A 19,565-nucleotide genomic window follows, 5' to 3' on the forward strand; every position below is an offset into this window, starting at 1 on the left:
TAAATTATTCACTCATTCACTCATTCACTCACTCACTGACTCACTCATTGATTTATTCTTTCGCTCGTTTAGAATAATTCTTGGCAGTGCAAAGTAATAACAGACGAATGAATGAAAAAAATAAAATGAAATAACGAATTGAACACGAAAAAGGTTAAAGAAAAATAAAAAGGAATACAAAATCAAGAATTGTGCAAAATAAGTGTTTTTAAGCTTTTTTGTTGTGTTCAAAGATTTTCAATAATTAGTCGAAATTTATGTGAGTAACGTAACAATACGCGATTGCATGGTGTTAATCAAATAGAGGCAGCCGTAAGAAAGCAACCGAGTCAGTCAATCAGTCAGTTAGTCAGTCAAACAAGCAGAGTTCATCATCATCATCATCATCATCATCATCATCATATGGGGGCGCCCGTACAAGTGTATGCAAAAAAAAAAAACAATTTAATTAATTTGCCTCTTTATTTACTTATTTATTTATATATTTATTTATTTTTTTTTTCTTAAGTCGGCCAACAAGTGCTTGACGCGTACTTACGCTTTTTAAAATGTATAGCGAAATTGAAATTTATTCCTATCGCTATTATAAATAGAACGTTAAAAAGGGGTCTAATTATTATTTGTAAACGTGATTGAAAAACACTGCCAAAAACAGAAAGAAAAGAAACAGTTACAAAAAGCTTTAAAAAGTTGCCAGAAGAAAAAAACAAAAAGTAAAGACTTGCGAGAGAAAAGGTCGGTTTTTTTCGTTTTTTTTTTTGTTTTTTTTTTTTTTTTGGTGCCATACACCAATAAAACTTGAAAAATCAACAGGTGAGCATGTGTGCGTTACGCTGTTTACGTATTGTGTTCATGATAAATGATGTTGATGAGGCATACACACCGATTAACTACCGAACAACTCACACACAAACACATAATCACACACACATGTGTTAATTTGTATGCAACGACTAATGCTCCGCTTTTTTTTTTTGTGTTTATTTATTATTTGTTGTTGCGTTTTTTCTTTGCAGATTTTTTTTTCTTAAATATATTTTTTTGCCGTAAATTGATAACTAAAGTATATTGTGTGTGAGAATGAACTCTGAGAGTCATATAAAAGTATATATAAATATATATATATATATATATATATATATATACTTTTTTTTTCTATATAACTAATTGCAAAGGCATATGCATATAATATAGACATCATCGTGTGTGACAGTATGTTGTGTTGTGAGGGATTTTGTTTTTGTTTTGTTTTATTTTGAACAGATAATCACAACATTGTTGCATACAATGTATTGAAAATTTGAAATAATTTTCATTTCGGGAGTAAAGCACGTTCTCTGGTTTCTTCTTCCCTCCCTTTCTCGCTCTCTTTCTCTGTTTCTTATAGGTGTAGATTAGGTAAGAAATATTGTTTGCGTGTGTCATCGTAATCTCAAGTTATCAATATCACGTTATAGCCAGAAGAATATTGTATTCTCTAGGGTCCCCCCCCCCGGCCCGGGCCAATAGTCATGAACTCAAATCAAAAAAAAAAAAAAAAAAACATTTTGTCAATTATAGGCGTGTGAGTTCTTACGATCATTGCTAAGAACATTCGGGATGTGTCTCAGCCGTCTAATCTTGAAAGAGGATCTAAATCCCAGAAATATACATATGTGCATATGGATCGCCGTTGTTACAAGAAAAAAAATAAATTTAGTGTAACGCCATACGTCGTCGATTGCTATAAAAATAGTTTTTTAGTTATGAACGTTACTTATATACATATATATACATATTTAGGTGTAGGTGTATGTGTAAGTATTTATTATCTTTACTTAAGATTTTAATGAATTTGCATTTGTTGCTTTATATAAACATTGTTATGGTCAGTTCTATGACTTTTTATTATTCTTATTGTTATTATTATTATTATTATTATTATTATCTACAAACAAGCATTATTACTCATTTACATAGAGGATCGTGTCATTAACGTCTGTGTGGTATGGTTTATTTTGCATTACTGAAGCTGACGTTTCATTCCTTTCGATATCCATTTATATAAAAATATATAACTTCATTTGCTAACGGATTTTGAGCGGATGTTTGCCGTTTGTCAAAATCAAGAATTCATAACCCACATGTATACATACATACATATATATATATATATATATATAGAGTATAGAGAAGATATATGTATGTACATATATATAGAGAATAAGGGGCGCCTTTTGGTCATGTCCGTGCGCCCAACACTCTCTTCTTGATCACAAATTAGTATAGTATAGTATACAAGGTTACAAGCTTCTACATCTAGTTACATTCAAAAGAGTACATGAAAGGGATTTAAAAAATTTTTTGAAAATTTTAAGGTTGTAGTCGTTAGCGAACGAATGCCGTCACATCGGCGAAGTTATAGATATTCCCAAAAAATCGAATGCCGCCATAACAGGCTACAGAAAATTTGTTAGGTTCGACAGATCTTTTCGGCATTAAAACTATGCATTATGGACAATTCTTTCTCCACATCAGGCGCCTGTCTCTGCTATCGCATCGTATACGATCCACTCATTATTAATGAATATTTCATAGAATCGAGGATATAGTTTATGCACTTTTTTACTTACTTTAGTAATAAAGTAATCAATTTGTGGAAATTTCGTCGATCTGGTCATTTGTGATTGTTCTAGAAAAGTCCGTTCGTCTTTTCAGAGGTTACTAATTATGATTTAGAAAAAGGCAGCAAATATCGAGCTCAAAAGTCTGTTCCAATTGACAGTCACCAATATGCTGTTAAGCAATAGATACGCTTTAGTAGAAGCACGTGGGACGAATGTGGGTGGCATTAAGTCCTATATCAAGGAAGATTTTGGTAGAGTCCTATACTCCCCTCAATGATAATTGTTCCTAAAATCAAACGCGTCGAATGAAGTCTTGTAAAATGAAATTCTCTTTGCATTCGTTATGGACATTCGCCCTATTTCCTTTCGATAATTTTCGCTTTTAACGGCCTCAGACAAAGGACTGAATATAATCTTTTCTATAGCTTTTTATATATTAAGAAAGTTGTCATTACCTAGATAACGAAAATTTATAGTCACAAATAACTTCTGCTTCTTACACTCAATTTTAATAATAACCACCCAATTGAAGCCTTCTTATTCCCATCACTGTAAAATGGGGACATACTCATTTTTTTTTCCATAATGTATGTGACACTCAAAAGCAAGTTTTAGAGACATTAAAAAATCTATGTATTCTTGATCAGCGTGAAATTCTGATTTGATATAGGCATGTATGTCCGTCCATGCGTTTGTGTTGTGTTTGTTGTTGGCATCCTCCTGGTAACAAAAACGCAAATAACGACTTCAAATTTGGTAAAAAAATGGGAGGTTCTCCATACAGCTTGGTATTTAGAATAAGCTAAATTGGTCAGAGCAGAGAAGCACGCAGTGGAGCGTAAACTGAACGCAACCCCGTTTTTTTTTTAACAAAAACTTTCGGATTTTTGCTCGTTGATCAGAAATCATCAAAGTTAGAAGACAGAAATGAAGAAATATTACCTGTCCAAAAAGGGATTAATACTAGAATGATTAAGTTTTTCTTAATAACACCAACGATATGGGTGTCAACTAAAAAAACTTGGAGAGTAGAATACGAAAAGAATAGTGGCGGGTATGCGGGATTCGGCCAACGCCGAATGTCACTTTCTTCCTTCTTTCTATTCTGACCATTAAAAATCAACTAATTAGGAATTTGGCTCCTTCCATCCTTCAGTCTTCTTCTCTCTCTTCACAATCTTTATTTTATTATCTTAAATTATATCACAGATATGTATGCAAAAATGATAAATCTATAAAATTCTGTGGGCGACTGGTACTATTTGCATTTGAAGCTCATCTCAAACGCGTTTTTCTCGTGATAATCGTACTGCCTTAGCGCTTTGAATTCTCGACCGATTTACTTCAAATTTCAAAGCTAATAACGTCGTATAATAACATTTGCTAGTGAAGTGCACATAGGGTCGTTTTAATTTGTTACTTAATTGATTGCTTCGTATTTTTTGGACTGTAAGGCGTACCGGACGATAAGACGCACTTCAAATTTGTAAGATGATTTTGTATATATATTTTAATGTTACCTTCGGATCATAATTTCTATTTATTGTTAACATAACTCCTACTAACAATATTCACTTCTTTTCCCTCTCGGTATTATCGCTTGTCTCGTTAATGTCACCGTTCGTATTGCTTTCATCTGAACTACTGTTTAAATCTCAAATTTAGAGACGATTTATTCAAAAACTATTTTAATATCACGTTCGGACGTAAGACGCACCCAAAACTTCAGCCCATTTTTCTATGTAAAAAAATGTGTCTTATAGTCCGAAAAATGCAGTGAATGATATTTTGCGCATCGTTGTACTATTTTGTTGTAGACGGAAAGTTTCAAGCTGTACGATTGGGACTTAAAAACTTGCTATCAAAAATAACAGTTGTTTTTTGTGAAAAGCGCCGGAACGGATCCATTACTCTCTTTAATAATGAAAAATCTTATCATTTTCTATTGCATTGAATATATGTTTCGTTAATTTCTGTTACGCAATAGGATGGCTTAGGTTTAATCAGAAAGTCACGTTTAATAGATCTTTTATAATAGTCTTAAAATACGTTTATTAAATGCATTTTTAAAATAAATTAAAAACAAAAAACAATTGAGAATGAATTTGAGGAAATTTAAAAGAGAATCTCGTTTCTATTCTAATCTACTATAATTTCAAGCGTGTTTTCTATTTGTAAATTACGTCAGTTATTTCGATTATTTTTAAAGAGAAATTTTACTGAAATCTAACACTAATGCAAAAGGTGATATCTTTGCACCTTGTTTGCTAGTAGTCAAGTCACTAACAAATTTGCAAATTAACGATAACATAAGTTTCCAAATGTATTCGCAATATGTTTATGTTCGTTATTACTTTTCGTTGGTGTTTGCGATAACGGGCCCAAAAGTATACGAATGCGCAGACGTTAAAACAAATAAAAATATTACTATGGAACATGGTCTGCCATTAAATACCCTACCAATCGTTACATTGTGTTAAGCGAAATGGTGTACATTTTCAATTTACAAATTAATGCATTAGATGGGAAGTGGTCGAAATAGTGCTCAGATCTGGGAACCAATAGTATAGGTCTTTGGGCTAAACCATGTTCGCTCAAATATCTCTAAAACTTGCAATCTATAGGTTAAACGCAACAAAAGAAAACGGACAGACGGACAGACAAGCTTAAATCGAATCAGGAAGTGATTCTGAAGAAGCCGAGGGGAGTGAGGGTTCAGTCCCTTGGGCTTGGGGCTTAAACATCAGATTTATTGTTAATGTAAACGTATTCATTTCATAGCGAATGGAAAGTTGCAACGACTTTGTTGCATTTCTATGTATCGACATCCTATATGTAAAATCCATGCACTTGGGATACTTCACAAAGTAAATGAGACGCTTTTCTTTTGATCTTATATATATATTTCTATATTTTTTCTGACCAATTAGAGACTCTTAGCTGAATGTTGACCCAGATAATTTTTCTTATGCCTACTAAGAAAATGTCGCCTAATAACCTAAAGTTTACTCCTGATTTACTAATATCACCACTTTCGGTTTACCCAGCATGAAGAAGAATCAGAAGTGAATATGAAGCTACAAAATTACTTTGTAACATAAATGTTGAGGACGTTACTTTAATCCTAAGAACACCCTATACTACACGTTAGTAAGTGTTCAATTTGCACCGATGTATGTAATACACCGGAGTTAACTTAGACGCACTTTTTATCGTACCGATAGATTCGGAATCAATTTAAAAATGTCTTTTTATTTTATGTCTGTCCACATATAATAACCAAAAGGTAACCTAAGGGTATTATTATTATTATTATTATTATTATAAATTTAGCCAGAGAATAAATTCTAAAGCTAAAGTCTTAAAGCACTAGCATCTAAGGCTTTCGGCTTTATTAAAAACTCTACCGCACTTGAGATTTGAACCCACGACCATTGAGTTGCCAGTCGAGACTCTTGCCTACTCGGCCACTCAGGCGGAACCTAAGGGTAAAGTGAATTGGAAATCTTATATAAAATGTTCTATTGAAAAAGAAGAAGAAACATGCTATACCAGAGATATATGTAACCATTTTATTAACGTCTAGTTCACTGGATCATAAATTCAGGACCAAACATGATTCGTCCATAAAAGCGCCGAAAAGAATTATAAAAGGAAAATAATAATAACACATGACTTTTTTTAGGGGTAAAATTGGAATGAGATTAGCTAGCTTCACAAGAGTCGAACCGGAAGTAAATCTTCCTTATCGTCTCTCATTAGTTGAGCAGTAAAATACTCGCTGGGTAGCATGCATTCAAGATTCGCTCATAGTTGATTCTAATCTCTTGCTATTTATTTTACACGCGCACATCACATACATCCATTCTTATATACACCCCTATACCTTATTTACGTTATAATTATTGAGTAATATGAGATTTGAACGAAACCATTTGTGAGTAATGCACACATGCACACATCGATACATGCACACACAGAAAGACGCACACGACGAGTCTTTTTCTTTCTTATCCCTCTCGTTCTTTTCGTCTCCCTCTTTTTCACTAAATTGTTGTTGGCTCTCCAATATATATAGTAACCAGCTAAGTGGTAGTTAGACGTATCGTAAAATATGCCTCACACATAAATTAATTAAACCAAGAATTTTGTTGTTTCTCCTTTTTTTTCTTTTATTTTTTTCTGTTTTTGCGCTGTTTACTATTTTTAAATTGCTGAATCATTTCTTGAATACGAAATTAATTTCGTAATTAAATGTTTTTTTTTTGCCTTCGTTTTAAATAAAGTGAAATATTTGTTTATGAATGCGTGATTGTTATACAAACAAAATGAATAACTAAAAATATAGTTTCGTCGAGCATCCCACTCATTAAATACATAGAATTCTTTAGGTAATAAAAACTTGCCTTGCGTCTAACGTCTGCATACACTTAGTCGTTATCCATATGCATCAACTACCTGTTGTTGTTGTCTTCTTCTTTTTATCAGCAATCTTTCTCCCAAGACACATTTGTGCATCGATTTGTTTTTATTATTCGGATATTCAAACAAGTCTATTAAGTTCTATTATGAACAAAATACGGCAAACACACATTTCGAAAAATTCGCAGTCTTTTCGATCGATACTAATGGGCCTTTTGAACCAAGAATCAAAAAATTTGTATTTTAGAGGAAATAATGCCTGGTCGAAGGCGGGGAGTGGTCTATTAGATAAAGTGCTTCTTTCGAGACTGCGATCGTCTTTACACAAACTGTGTTCCAACATTGACAAGAGGTCAGGACAGAGGACAGAGGACAGAGAGGTTTGTTTCTAAATAAAACCTGAAAATGAGACGGAATAGAACACTGAACAACTTAGAGAGATAAAAAGGACGCACTCCCTTCTCGCTTAAAAGAACTTCTCTTTTTTTCCCCTTGATAGAAGAACTTTTCCTCGCGAGGATCACAAGGAATATTAGGCATTTCAATAAACTCGTTCGCACTCTGTTCCTCAGGAAAACAATAAAGACAACAAACAATGAACTAAGTAAGCTAACGGCAGAAAAGCGGAGGAAGTGTGCCGCCAAATCTTCACTCAGAAGAGCAGCTAATCTTGCCCTGTTTCGATTAAGGTGCTTGGCTAACGAACTGCAAGGAAATCAACAGTTAAAATCTGTAGACCCTTTACTATAACCCTTCCTGAGCTGGACGCAAACGATTCTTCACTAAGCATCCGCTATGGCTTTTATTATGATGAGGAAGAAGTTTCGGGTGTTACGAAAGAAGAGGAACGTAACTTAGAAGTCTTGCAAAAGTCGCAACTATCTATTGTTTCCACACAGACATAAATTCACTCGAAACGCATGAACATATATGTAAGGGCTTATAGATGTTATGGGCCAAATATGAAGTTATGAACGTTAAGCACCCGCATATTTTAGATGATTGCAATCTGTACTGTTACGTTGGAAAAAGCTCACCCCTTTGCCCCATCCAGCAAGCAAGAAGGCGGCGAGTGATTGCTGTCAGTCATTATAGAGTTCGCGCAAAATCCAAGTTGCTTTTTATTTAAAATTAAATCGAAATTGTTTAAATTTATTATGATATACCATGATCGCGTAGCGCTATCATGATTCATGGCTTTTATAAACCATAGTATGTCGTCATTTTTAAAGCTCTTATGTGACTATTCTTTCTGCAGCCCGAGCAAGGTTTTTGCTTGAGCCAAGTCTGTTGTGAACAGTGTTGCTTGTCTAATTATCTAAAGAAAGAAAGAGACAGCTTATGTTTAAGCAAATACTGTCGAGAAATAAACTGATGCCGATGCTTTTTAAATAAGACATAAGTTGAAATTTTTTTTTAATGCTACGAAGGAAGATAGGCCTATTAATTAACCCTTTGCAGTATTGCGTCGTTGTCAACGACGTGACAATTTTAGTATATTTTTGTGCCTTAAAGATAGTTAGTATAAGAATATTCTATCATTAAAAGACGCACGACTACTATTGCCTTAAAAAAGGAAATAGCGATGCTAGAGGAGCACGGAATATGTCGAAACAAGAGATCAAAGTAAATAAGCGAAAAAAAAAAAAAATTGTAAAACGTAGGAATATTGCAGTCAGCTCAGACACCTAATGGAATTGCTTGTCGCTCAAATTCAATTTTTATTCGTATATTATACGAACGGACCGACCGAGTAATCAGTCGAATTAAACATATCATTACATAGGGCGTATGTAAGTATATACCAGTTGTGTTTCTCTCATAACACGTAGGTAATGGCAGGTAGTAGTAGTGAGTAGTAGGGTAGCACGTGTAAAGCGCCCCAGAGCCAAAAAAATTTACCTCAAAGAACGGGTTCTCTGAACGGCTCGGCTGCAATAGTTTCTTCAAATTTTGCAAACTGATATCTAATACATGCTTCTTATCCGCCAAAGTTGGGAGTTTTGCCACCTTTCAGTTTACTCCGCAAAGTAAAAAAATCGGCTCAGTATTAATTAGAAAAATGCTGCCGCGAACTTGTTTACCATCGCACTTGTAGCGAATTGCATCTTTTTTCCCTTAAACGCATTACGACGGACTTTTTTCTGCCATAAATTTTGTTTTTTTGGAAAATTCGTGTCAAGTCGCTTAGGGTCAGTTAGTAAGATTTAACGAACGTTTTTCCTGTTCTCACTACTACTAGCTTCCGTAACTTGGTTTTTATTTTAGATTTTTGTCGTATGGTGGATGTGAATAATAGCACAAGCAATAATTCTTCAGTTTTGGGACTTTCGGGAGGTCATGCCAGTGCTACTGGTGCTGGGCCGGTTTCCTCTAGCGGTTTATCGATGAGTGGTAATAACGTTAATGCTGCTCCGGGTGGAGCGGCTACAATGACATCTGAATTGATGGTTACCGGTAGTGGACAAACAAGTGGCGATCGCCTGGATGCGTCTAGCGACAGCGCAGTAAGCTCAATGGGCTCGGAGCGCGTATCCTCATTATCCGATGGAGAGTGGGGTGAAGGCAGTGATTCGGCTCAAGATTATCATCCAGGAAAGTATGGCGGGCCATATGATTACAGTTATAATAGTTCAACAACGAACAGTCGTCTGCATGATGGCACCCGCCAACCACCCGTTGCTCAAAAGAAGCATCATATGTTTGGAAAACGTTTTTTGAATGAACAGCCTCCTGGCTCAAATGTAGCAGCAGTTGCCACTGCTTCTTCGGCCGCTAACGCGAATGCTGGTGTACTTCATGGCCCTGCTCAGTCCATTAAATATGAGTATGAACCGTATCCACCTGCAGTAGCTGGTCTACATCAAAATATGGGCAACGGGATTGAAAGCGGGGCAATAGCTCCAATATTAACGAACAAGGAGCATCATTCGTATGGCGGTGGTGCTTATTCACTTGATTTTTCTTTACGGCCACCCCGTACTCCGCAGGAACTTATACAACATAATCATACTTATACTTTGCCGCAAGGCTCCGGCTCTATACCCCGTCCTCAAGTGCGCGATAAGAAATCTATTTCGTCATCGACATCGATTAAATCAATAAAATCGACGAATAGCAGTGGCAGCGGTGGCGAAGACGATGTCTACATGACGCGCGACGAGAAGCGAGCACGAGCGATGAACATTCCCATACCAGTACCGGATATTATCAACCTGCCAATGGACGAATTCAATGAACGTCTCTCCAAATATGATTTAAGTGAAAATCAATTATCACTGATACGTGACATAAGAAGACGCGGTAAAAATAAAGTCGCCGCTCAAAACTGTCGCAAACGGAAATTGGATCAAATCTTGTCGTTGGAAGACGAAGTGAAACAAGTACGTCGTCGAAAAGACGAGCTCCAACAACAGCGAGACCGCTTCTTAACGGAACACAAAAGAGTTTCCAACAAATTCAGTGCACTGCATCGGCATATTTTCCAAGTAAGAAAATCTAAAATTTATTATTAAATTAAATTAAATAGATGATATTAATTAAGAAATTTATCGAATATTTAATTATTACTAATTCGCATTAATTGATGCTCATAATAGAAATTATATTGGCTTAATTAATTGTGTCTCAATTCAGTTAATCAGAGTTCAATCAATTCAAGTTGTCCGTAGTATATACTGTAATAATAGAATCGTTTTAATAGTTCTGATGTTGAAAAGCTGCAATTTCGGTTCTAGTGTAACAAAACGACTCAGTAAATAGCAATATTCACAGATTGTACGGCAAAACGAAAAAAAACAGAAAAATTACCCTTGGAATTGTAGATTAATAAACGCAAAAAAAGCCAAACTTTCTAGGAAAAAAAGTGTAAGAGAACTCTAGATAACCTAGGTAATCGAAATAGTCTTAAATGCTACCTAAGAAGCCTTCCACGTTGGTTTTGAAGGAGTTCGACTATCTAGGAATGATTCTACGATGATCTTAGGAAGTTCAAGCAGACATCAAACCTGAGGCGAACATTCACCTTGAGCAAGTGTTAGGAACGCTAGGAAAATGTTGCGCATTAAAAACACGAAGGTAGATTTCCTAAAACGAATTTTGATGTACGGCCTGAGAGGGCGCTGAGATTTTTGTTAAGAGCATTAAGACGCTTAGAAAAGGTTGACTAACGATTGAGGTTTTGGTCTACTAATGATGGGTTTCCTTTGTAGTCCATCGAAATACTAAGATCGTCGTATATTGATTTTAAATTGGCTTAAATGATTTTGTTAAACTTCAATGTCATTTCTTTTGCTTTTTAGTACTTGCGTGATGCAGATGGTAATCCTTGTTCAACGTCAGAGTACAGTTTACAGCAAGCATCGGATGGATCGATCTATTTGCTACCACGGGATACTAGCAGCAATAATAAAAATGAAGCTTTGACTAACATGAACGTTAATAGTGGCATATTGTCTTCAACGGTGAGTGCAAATAACAACAACAACAACAGTATCTTAGCGCCACACCAAATACAAACTTCAATGTCGGCTACAAATACGCATCATCAGCAACAGCATACAACGCAGGTAACGATGGCCCATAACCACTTACAGCAGCAGCAGCAGCAGCAGCAGCATCATATCCATCCTCATCATCAAACGCAACAAAATCAAGTGACAGCTACGGGGACAGTAGCACAAACTCAACAATCGACGCAAACTACCGGCAACGGTATTAGCGGAGCTGGTGGGGGTGGTCATTATCACCAACCGCAAAAAGATTGAAATTTATGGTGGCAGCATTGTGCAATGCATTTTTTTCGGCTGCATTCTTCGCACTCTGCGCTCGAACCTGTGACCGACATATGGACGCAGCAAAGACCACAACATTATTCTGAACATTATCATTATCCAATAGAAAATTATCATCAAAATTATCACCATCATCATCGTCATCATTACATACAATGTCGTCGCCAACATTATGAACATCAGTGTTACGGTTAGAGAGTTTTTTCTCAAGCTCTATCGCCAGACTGTCGTAATAACAAGCCTTTAAAGTGCAAAAATTGAATTTTTAAATTGATAAACGACAACGATATATATTTTTTTTGTTGCCTGCAGAGAAATGCGGCGTATTCTGTGTTTACTGTCCAATATTATTTCGCATTTTTTATTTTCGTTTAATGCAAATCAAGTGTATAAAAAAAAACTCCTCCTCCCTTTCTCCCTAGTTTATATCTTTTGTTGATGTGCTTTCAGCTATAGCTCGACACAATTAATTTAGGGCGAGGAGGGGTGGAGATGTGAGCTTGAAAATCTGCTCTCTACCATTTTAATTTTAATATATATATGAAAAGGGCATTAAAATCATTATATAATTCAGGTTAATTAAAGTAAGACTTATTGTTCTCGTAACAGCAGCAACAACAACAACAACAATCCTTACAAAATAATGTTTAATGAAAATTCGAAAAAAAAACAAACCCATCACCCTTAAGGAAAAAATAAGAAATTGAAAGATTATTGCTTAGCAAGCAACAACCTTATTTTACATAATCAACGGCAGATATTTACAGAAAAGTAAGAGTTTAGTTCTCGAGGCTTGAAAATGGAGCCTCGATGTTCGAAAAGAAATATTCATTTAAGTTTGCTTGGTTTGTCTCTAAGGCGTTCACATAAAATGCCAAGGGAATCGAGCGTCTCACATCATATTGGGTTATTAGCCAATTATAGCTTCCAGAGAGACTACATTTATAATTATAGCAATTATTTATTAACTAGAAAGAAAACTCAGATTCTCATTGTTGGCACGCATCCAGAATAGAGAATCCCGAATAGGGGATCCCGAATAGAGAATGCTTGTCAATGATGAGAAGCTGAGTTTTTCTTTCTAACCGAGGCAATTATCAAAATTTTAAAAATTATTCCTATAGAAGCTATAGTATATTGCTCTATAATATGTGACATGTTCGCTTCCCTTGGCATTTTATGTAACGTTTTGCAATTTCCCTTTCAATCCGTGTACATGAGATATTACAGCGCTTAACACTCTCCCTACTGCTGCTTGCTTTTGAATCAAAGCTTTCCCGCTGATCTTCTTTGTTCCGTTGCTTCTTAGTCCCAAAGTGTACTTCGACGATAACTCCCGTCATGCAATGAAAGGCTTGCTTCGACGATAAATTCCTCATGCAATGTTTACAAATGCATCGCCTCGATTAGATTTTCACTGCATTCTTTGCATGAGAAAAGCCCTTGGAGAACGTTGACATGCTTGCATGTTTCGTACTCTTTCCTGCTTTCGATCTGAAAATATTTAAGTACTTAAAACCAAAGTTAAATAAACTAAATACAAAATAATAAGAAACAAAATATAAAATATGCTGATCTTTAGTGTTGGCGTATGCTGATTTTAAAATAATCACATTTTCCTTTTTATTAAGTTTTTTATTAAGTTTTTTATTATTATTAATGTAAATATACATCTTTAGTTAAAATTATATATGAAATCTGTTAAATGTTTAATGTTTAAGTATTTAAATTGTGTTATTAGATCGAGAAAACGGAAAGAAGAATACGAAACATGTATGTTTACGTCGTCGTTCAAATCCTTGAGACGTCTGCCATGCAACATTTTCAAAAATCCAGTTTGTTGTAAACATTACATGACGGGATTCATTGTCGAAGCAAGCCTTGGGTTTTTATATCCCGCAGACTGTGAAGGGAAAGGCAAGTCGGCCAACTTTTCCAATAATTCTACTGCATTGTTTGCCCAAGAAGAGTGCTTCGTCCGTTCACGGAGATGCAACCCCCGTATTTTATATGTTATCATAATAATCTTCAATAATCAATCAATAGTGTTCAATAATCTTAAAGATGTTGTAAGAAACTCCATAGGTTCGAAAACCCGTCGTTGCATCAATGACAATGTACATCAGAAATGTGGATTAAAGTAGACACATCCATACTGTCTCTTCACGTGACATATATTAAAGAACCGATATAATTCGTCTCATGTTTCCCTAAGGCGGTTAAGTCGCTCATCTTAAAATTGAACTTTTCCCAACTTCGGTCAAAAAAGTAATCCTATAGTCTAATAGCTGCAATGCAGCTATACACACAAAGTGACACAATTAGAATAGATTTTTTTCTCACAGAGAAAGGTCCGAACGCATAGACCGCCTGTATTATATAACAACTATCACTCTGTAGCCAATGTGTTGGTGTCTCTTTACAAAGACAAGTATGAAACAATAAAATCACAAAAATAACAAAAACACTAAAACTTTAGCGTATTTACACTATGCACTTATCTAATAACGACGAAATAACTTCTATTCCGTTGTCTGTAGACAATTTTTGTTCCATTAATAATAAAATAAGTTCGGAGCGACAAAATTATCGTGGAATAATCACAAATTGCAACCGTTTCGAAGGAAAAGTGCAACATTTTAGCACATTTACACTATCCGCTTACCCAATAAAAATGGAAAAACTTCTATTCCGCTAATTTCTGTTGCATTATTAATAAAATACGGTAAGAGCGACAAAATTACCGCGGAATGATCGTAAACTGCAATCATTTGGAAGGAAAACACCAACACTTGCCCGTTTCCGGCGTGCTTACTGCTATCGCTCATTTCTTGAGATATATTCATATTGTATTCAAGCTTTCTCGATAGAGCTCCTGATGAAATTTCTTCAAGCCATCCGGAACGGGGGCCGGAAAAAGAAATGTAGTAGGATATGCTCTTCCACTGTATATTTTTATGAACTTTTCAGGGAATTTTTAAATTAACAAACAGGGAAAGTAGAAAAAAAATGCAGACCAAAGAAGATCGGAAAAGCGGCGAAACTTAATTAAAAACTCCGTTTTCTCCAAACAATTGCTTTTAATGAGGCTACCAATTCCGCCCTTTTTTTCTAAAGAAATTGGTGATTTTTTTGGAAAGAAATGGAGGGAAACAAACTGATGCGTAAAATAGTGCAAGCTCTGGCAGTGCAATAAACTGCAGGAACAGCTTTTACGAAGAGATGAAGGAACGCTTAAACGTAGCTAAGAGAGTAAAAAGCTTATATTTTACTATCTGTCTTTGTATGTATCTGTATCGAGCTAATGAACAACGTTGATCCATTCTCTCTTCGCAAAGTTTTCCCGACAATTTTGTTTGATTGGCAGAGAGCTTGTAAAACTTTAGGCAACAGTTTACTTTCCTCCACTTTCCTCCTCCCTCAAGAAAAATCTGCAATTTCTTGAAAAAAAAAAGAAAAAGAAAAATGAAAGCAAATTTTAATCCACGCACAAGAAAAATGTATTCTCGTTCTATGTTTTATAAAATGTAAAGGGGCAGCTGAGTTTTTTGTTGAAACCGTTAAGAAGAAGAAAATTTGAAAAATATGATTCAACTAAACTGTTAATAAATAAACTTTTGCATAATTTCGAGAGAGATATTGATGTAAAATAATTTTCTCCTTTTTTTTTTTTTTATTAATGGATTTTGAAGATGAAAGATTGCTTGCGTGATGGGTACTACAAACGTATATACGGCTTCTGCCCGTATTTTTTTTTTTTTTTTTTTCATTTTATTTACGGGTGTTTATATGTAAATATATTTTTAATTTTATATATTAATTCGTATATATATATATATATATATAATCCGGCTTTTTCAAACTTAGGTCTTTGAATATGTTAAGGTTTTTTGGATAACGGATTATTATTGTGAGATTTTTTTTTTAAAAATAATATTTATATCGTTTGCCGTTTCGTGTGTCAAAAACGAAAACACTTATAACTAATTGTGATAACATATTGCATTAATTTTTTTTTCTTTTCTTAATATTTTCTAAACACTAAAAAGTTTAGACTAAAATAAAATCGATTCTTCTCCGGGTGCATGGACCGCTCGACAGTTGTAATATGAAATGGCGGCGTTTTCTTCGACTCTTCTCTCTCCCTCATAAATTTTCTTTCGAATTAGTCAGGAATTCTCCTTCTGCTTCTTCTCAGTAATGTTTCCTTTTCCATTTCATTTTCATTTTTTTTTTTTTTCGGGTGGGACGCGGGGTTTATTGCTTATTGCATATATTAATTACGTAATTCTACAAACTAGTTTATAAAGTATTTTAATTATAAACACATAGCTGTATAGATATACGTACGTTTATCTTTTATTTAGTTTATCTATCGCATTATTATAAAAAAAAAAAAAAATTATTTGTCTTATTATTTTTGTAATTAACGCCTAAAAACCTTCGAACTATAAGAAATTTTTGTAAATATTTATCTTAACAGCAAAAAAAGAAAAGTTTTTTTGTTTTAATTTTAAAGCTATGATAAAATAAAATTAAATAAAAAATATAAAAAATAAATAAAAGGAAATAAATAAAAAAAATTTTATTTCTTAGTTTTGTGTGGAAAGCAGGAAAAAGGTGCACAACATCACTGTACCAAACTCGATCAAAATATCTCGAATACCGGCTCGCGCGAACAATTCGGATATTATGTTTGTTAAAAAACCATTCGCGTAATTTGAAAAGATATCGAAACTTGTACTCGTACGTGCCTTACTTATGTCTTGCTCGCAGATATATTAACAAGAACTTACTACCTACGGGAACTAGCATATCTTTATAAAAAGAAAAAAATTACTGAAGGTACACTTTTTGAGATCTGCGTCCTCTTATTCGGGATAGGTGTAAGTAGATATGTTGTGCAACTAATTTTCCGGTTTTCTTTTCAACTTGTTGCCGTCCATCATATTAACTATTATGTTACTTTACCATTTAGGCAGAAGAAGAAGTTCGTGCGGGAAAGATGACCCCATCTACTTTCCTTTTTCTGAGTATCGTCTCAGGTGAGAATGGAAGTCCTACTTAAACAGACAATAACACATCGTTTATAATAATACATCGTTTTGTTGCACATGCTAACTCAATCTTTCCAATGTTTCTCGAACTCCGTCTCACTCACGATGTCATGATTAATGCGATTATGTCTCATCATAAGTGAGGTTAGTTGCTGGTGGTAATGTTGCATTCGGCAGAAGCAAACCGAAATACGCGCCTTCCATTTGACTCCGCTAATCGCCGTTGATATTTAGCTTTACCGTTAAATTCAAGTTCGCCTAGTCGATGCTTTGGCTATTTGGCTTTTAAATATTGTAACGTATACATTGCCTATCGTCCATTGCCTATCGATGTAGCAGCACTACATTTCAAATTAAGCACGAAAAACAATTTATCATGTTTGGTTTCTGTACATCTACGTTTTTAGGAACGATGTGCGATGTGCTGGTATCGCGGCCGGCTATTTATTGTTCACAGACGACCAAGCTGTAAAAACTTCGTATATACCTAGCGTCAGTAGCGTCATCTCAAGTGTAAAACTCGGTAATTCAGTTGCGCATCCGATGCACGTATGTGTGTTCGAGTGCGTATTTTAAGTCACCAATGCCACGTGTGTAATCTTGATTGCCTTGTTTTGAAATTTGAAAATTTGTCTTTCGCTGAATGCTAGAGGGCAAAGCCTATTCTTCCCCTTTTAGTGGACATTTTTAAGTACTTCCAATGCAGTTCCGGATGTATGCGGTCCGATTAGTTAACGAAGCGCAACAATAAAAACCTATAGCGCTTCGCGTTTAACGACGAATAGTCTCTTCTTTCTTATGAGGCTTCGAAATCATATTTAAAACAATTAAGAAGCAAGTTAATGCAAAATCTACTATAAATATATTTGGGATCCACACTTTACACACTCCAGCAAATAGGCAAGAACGTTTAAATATCTTGTTGATGTCACTATGAAATCTTGCGAAAATATTTCGTATTGTGTTTTCTAAAAGCAAAGATCACCGTCACCTGCTAGTTGACACACGTACAATTACCACCTATATATAAAAGCCGAGGCTGTCGTGTTCTTCTTTCCCAAAGCATTTAATTTCCTTTATGGATGCTATTCAAAAAAAAATAGGCTTGTGAACGGAGAAAAAAGGGCGACCACAACCAGACGTTTGTTGCAATTAAAAAAAAACAATGAAAGGGTTTTAAGACAACTATGAAAGCTATCGTAGTCGCTCCACAATGAATATTGTGGTTTCAAGCAACTGTGTATTAGCTGCGATATTCTAATGAATTAGTTGTAATCACAACTGCCTTAGTAAACATTTCAACCTAATTCAGGATGATAATGTAACATAAGATAAACTACGATTTGCAGTTTATTTCCAAATATGCAATTTTAAACGCTTAACGATTATTAAGGAACCTGCGCCCTGAAATTAACTCAAAAAATTCGCGAGCTTCACAAATGCAAGCGGCACGACGTAAGTCTCTTATCAAAAAACGGATATCTTTTGTTACCACACCACTTGTGTTACAAACGCAGAAGGGCACAAGTTTGTGCGGGTATATGCAACACCACAAGGTCTTGAGGTACACCCATCTGTCCGTCTTGTTTACTTGCTTTTTGAGATATTTTAATGAAATTTGTGGACGACGTATTTAGGTCGAAGAACTCGCGTTATTGAAAATGTCTCGGAATGGATAGCTTTCGATCACTTCCCATATAAACACTTATTTTGAAGAGCCGTTATATAAATAACAGTATTAAATGAAGTGATGCAAGGTATTTAATTATGAGCTATGTCCCTCAATAACATTTTTAATTGCTTTTTGTTATCATTATTAAAATGTATTATTTCAAATAAAAATTTCAATTTTAAAATGAATATAATAAAAAATAAAAGCTAAAATCTTTTATAAATTATTTCCTATTCTAAGAGTAAATTCTTTTTTAAACTTAGTTGCTGTTTCGACCTTAAGAGAAAAGTCCCGTGCGTCATTTAGCTGTTTAGCTTAAAATTCATTTTCCTTAAAATCGTTATGAAGTGACAATATATCAATGGCTATATTTAGGCGCAAGCTATAAAGAAGCGTCAGTTACTTTGCAGAATGGAACATTTGAAAATTATTATCCAGTTACCGAAGACCATTTCTACCACTTTTGCATTTGAAATATTTCCTACTCTTAAATTTTTAGAACTTCAAATAAAATGCTTTTACTTTCTCTCAAAGTTTTCTATACTTTCAAAACAAATGCTTTTATTCAAAAAATGTGAATTTATCCGATCGGATATCACTATCGTTCACTTTTATGTCATTGTTGTCCCTTGATAAATGTGATAATTTTGACAAAAAAGGCTTGTGATTTATCAATAACAAAAAATGCTTAGCTGTTATTAGAGCGTTTATAGAAATGTCCCATTTTCCACGTTGCGTGCTAAATTGTTTCGAAAGTTTGCAGAATCTAATCAAGAATGTATTTATTATGTATTTTAAGAGGTCTCTAATGCCAATAATACGATATATGCCCATAAAGCAACTTTAAAAGGTTTTCGAAGCGTGAAAATGTTCGGGTGAAAACTTTTGTTTCCTTGATCGGATGATAATGTGTTTGGCCTTCTATTTAGCACTTTATAGTGATGTTTTAAATGTATGCTTGCGGATTTCGAAATTTTTCGAACAGCCAACAAGAGGGCGTAACATATCGTAAAAG

General features: G+C 34.6%; 1 protein-coding gene across 5 annotated transcripts in view; it reads left to right on the top strand.

The window, feature by feature from the left end:
- Positions 1-15,452, top strand: part of LOC119640103 (segmentation protein cap'n'collar) — a 90,854-nt gene extending 75,402 nt beyond the window's left edge. For all 5 annotated transcript variants that reach the window (XM_038037927.1, XM_038037925.1, XM_038037924.1 and 2 more), the window contains 2 exons: positions 9,297-10,516; positions 11,330-15,452. In XM_038037927.1, the coding sequence (XP_037893855.1) occupies positions 9,297-10,516; positions 11,330-11,794 (1,685 nt within the window). In that variant the 3' untranslated portion in view covers positions 11,795-15,452. The remainder of the gene's footprint in view (positions 1-9,296; positions 10,517-11,329) is intronic.
- Positions 15,453-19,565: the final 4,113 nt, after the last annotated feature.

This window comes from Glossina fuscipes, unplaced genomic scaffold, assembly GCF_014805625.2.
Source record: "Glossina fuscipes isolate IAEA_lab_2018 unplaced genomic scaffold, Yale_Gfus_2 115, whole genome shotgun sequence".
NCBI classification, from domain to species: Eukaryota; Metazoa; Arthropoda; class Insecta; order Diptera; family Glossinidae; genus Glossina; species Glossina fuscipes.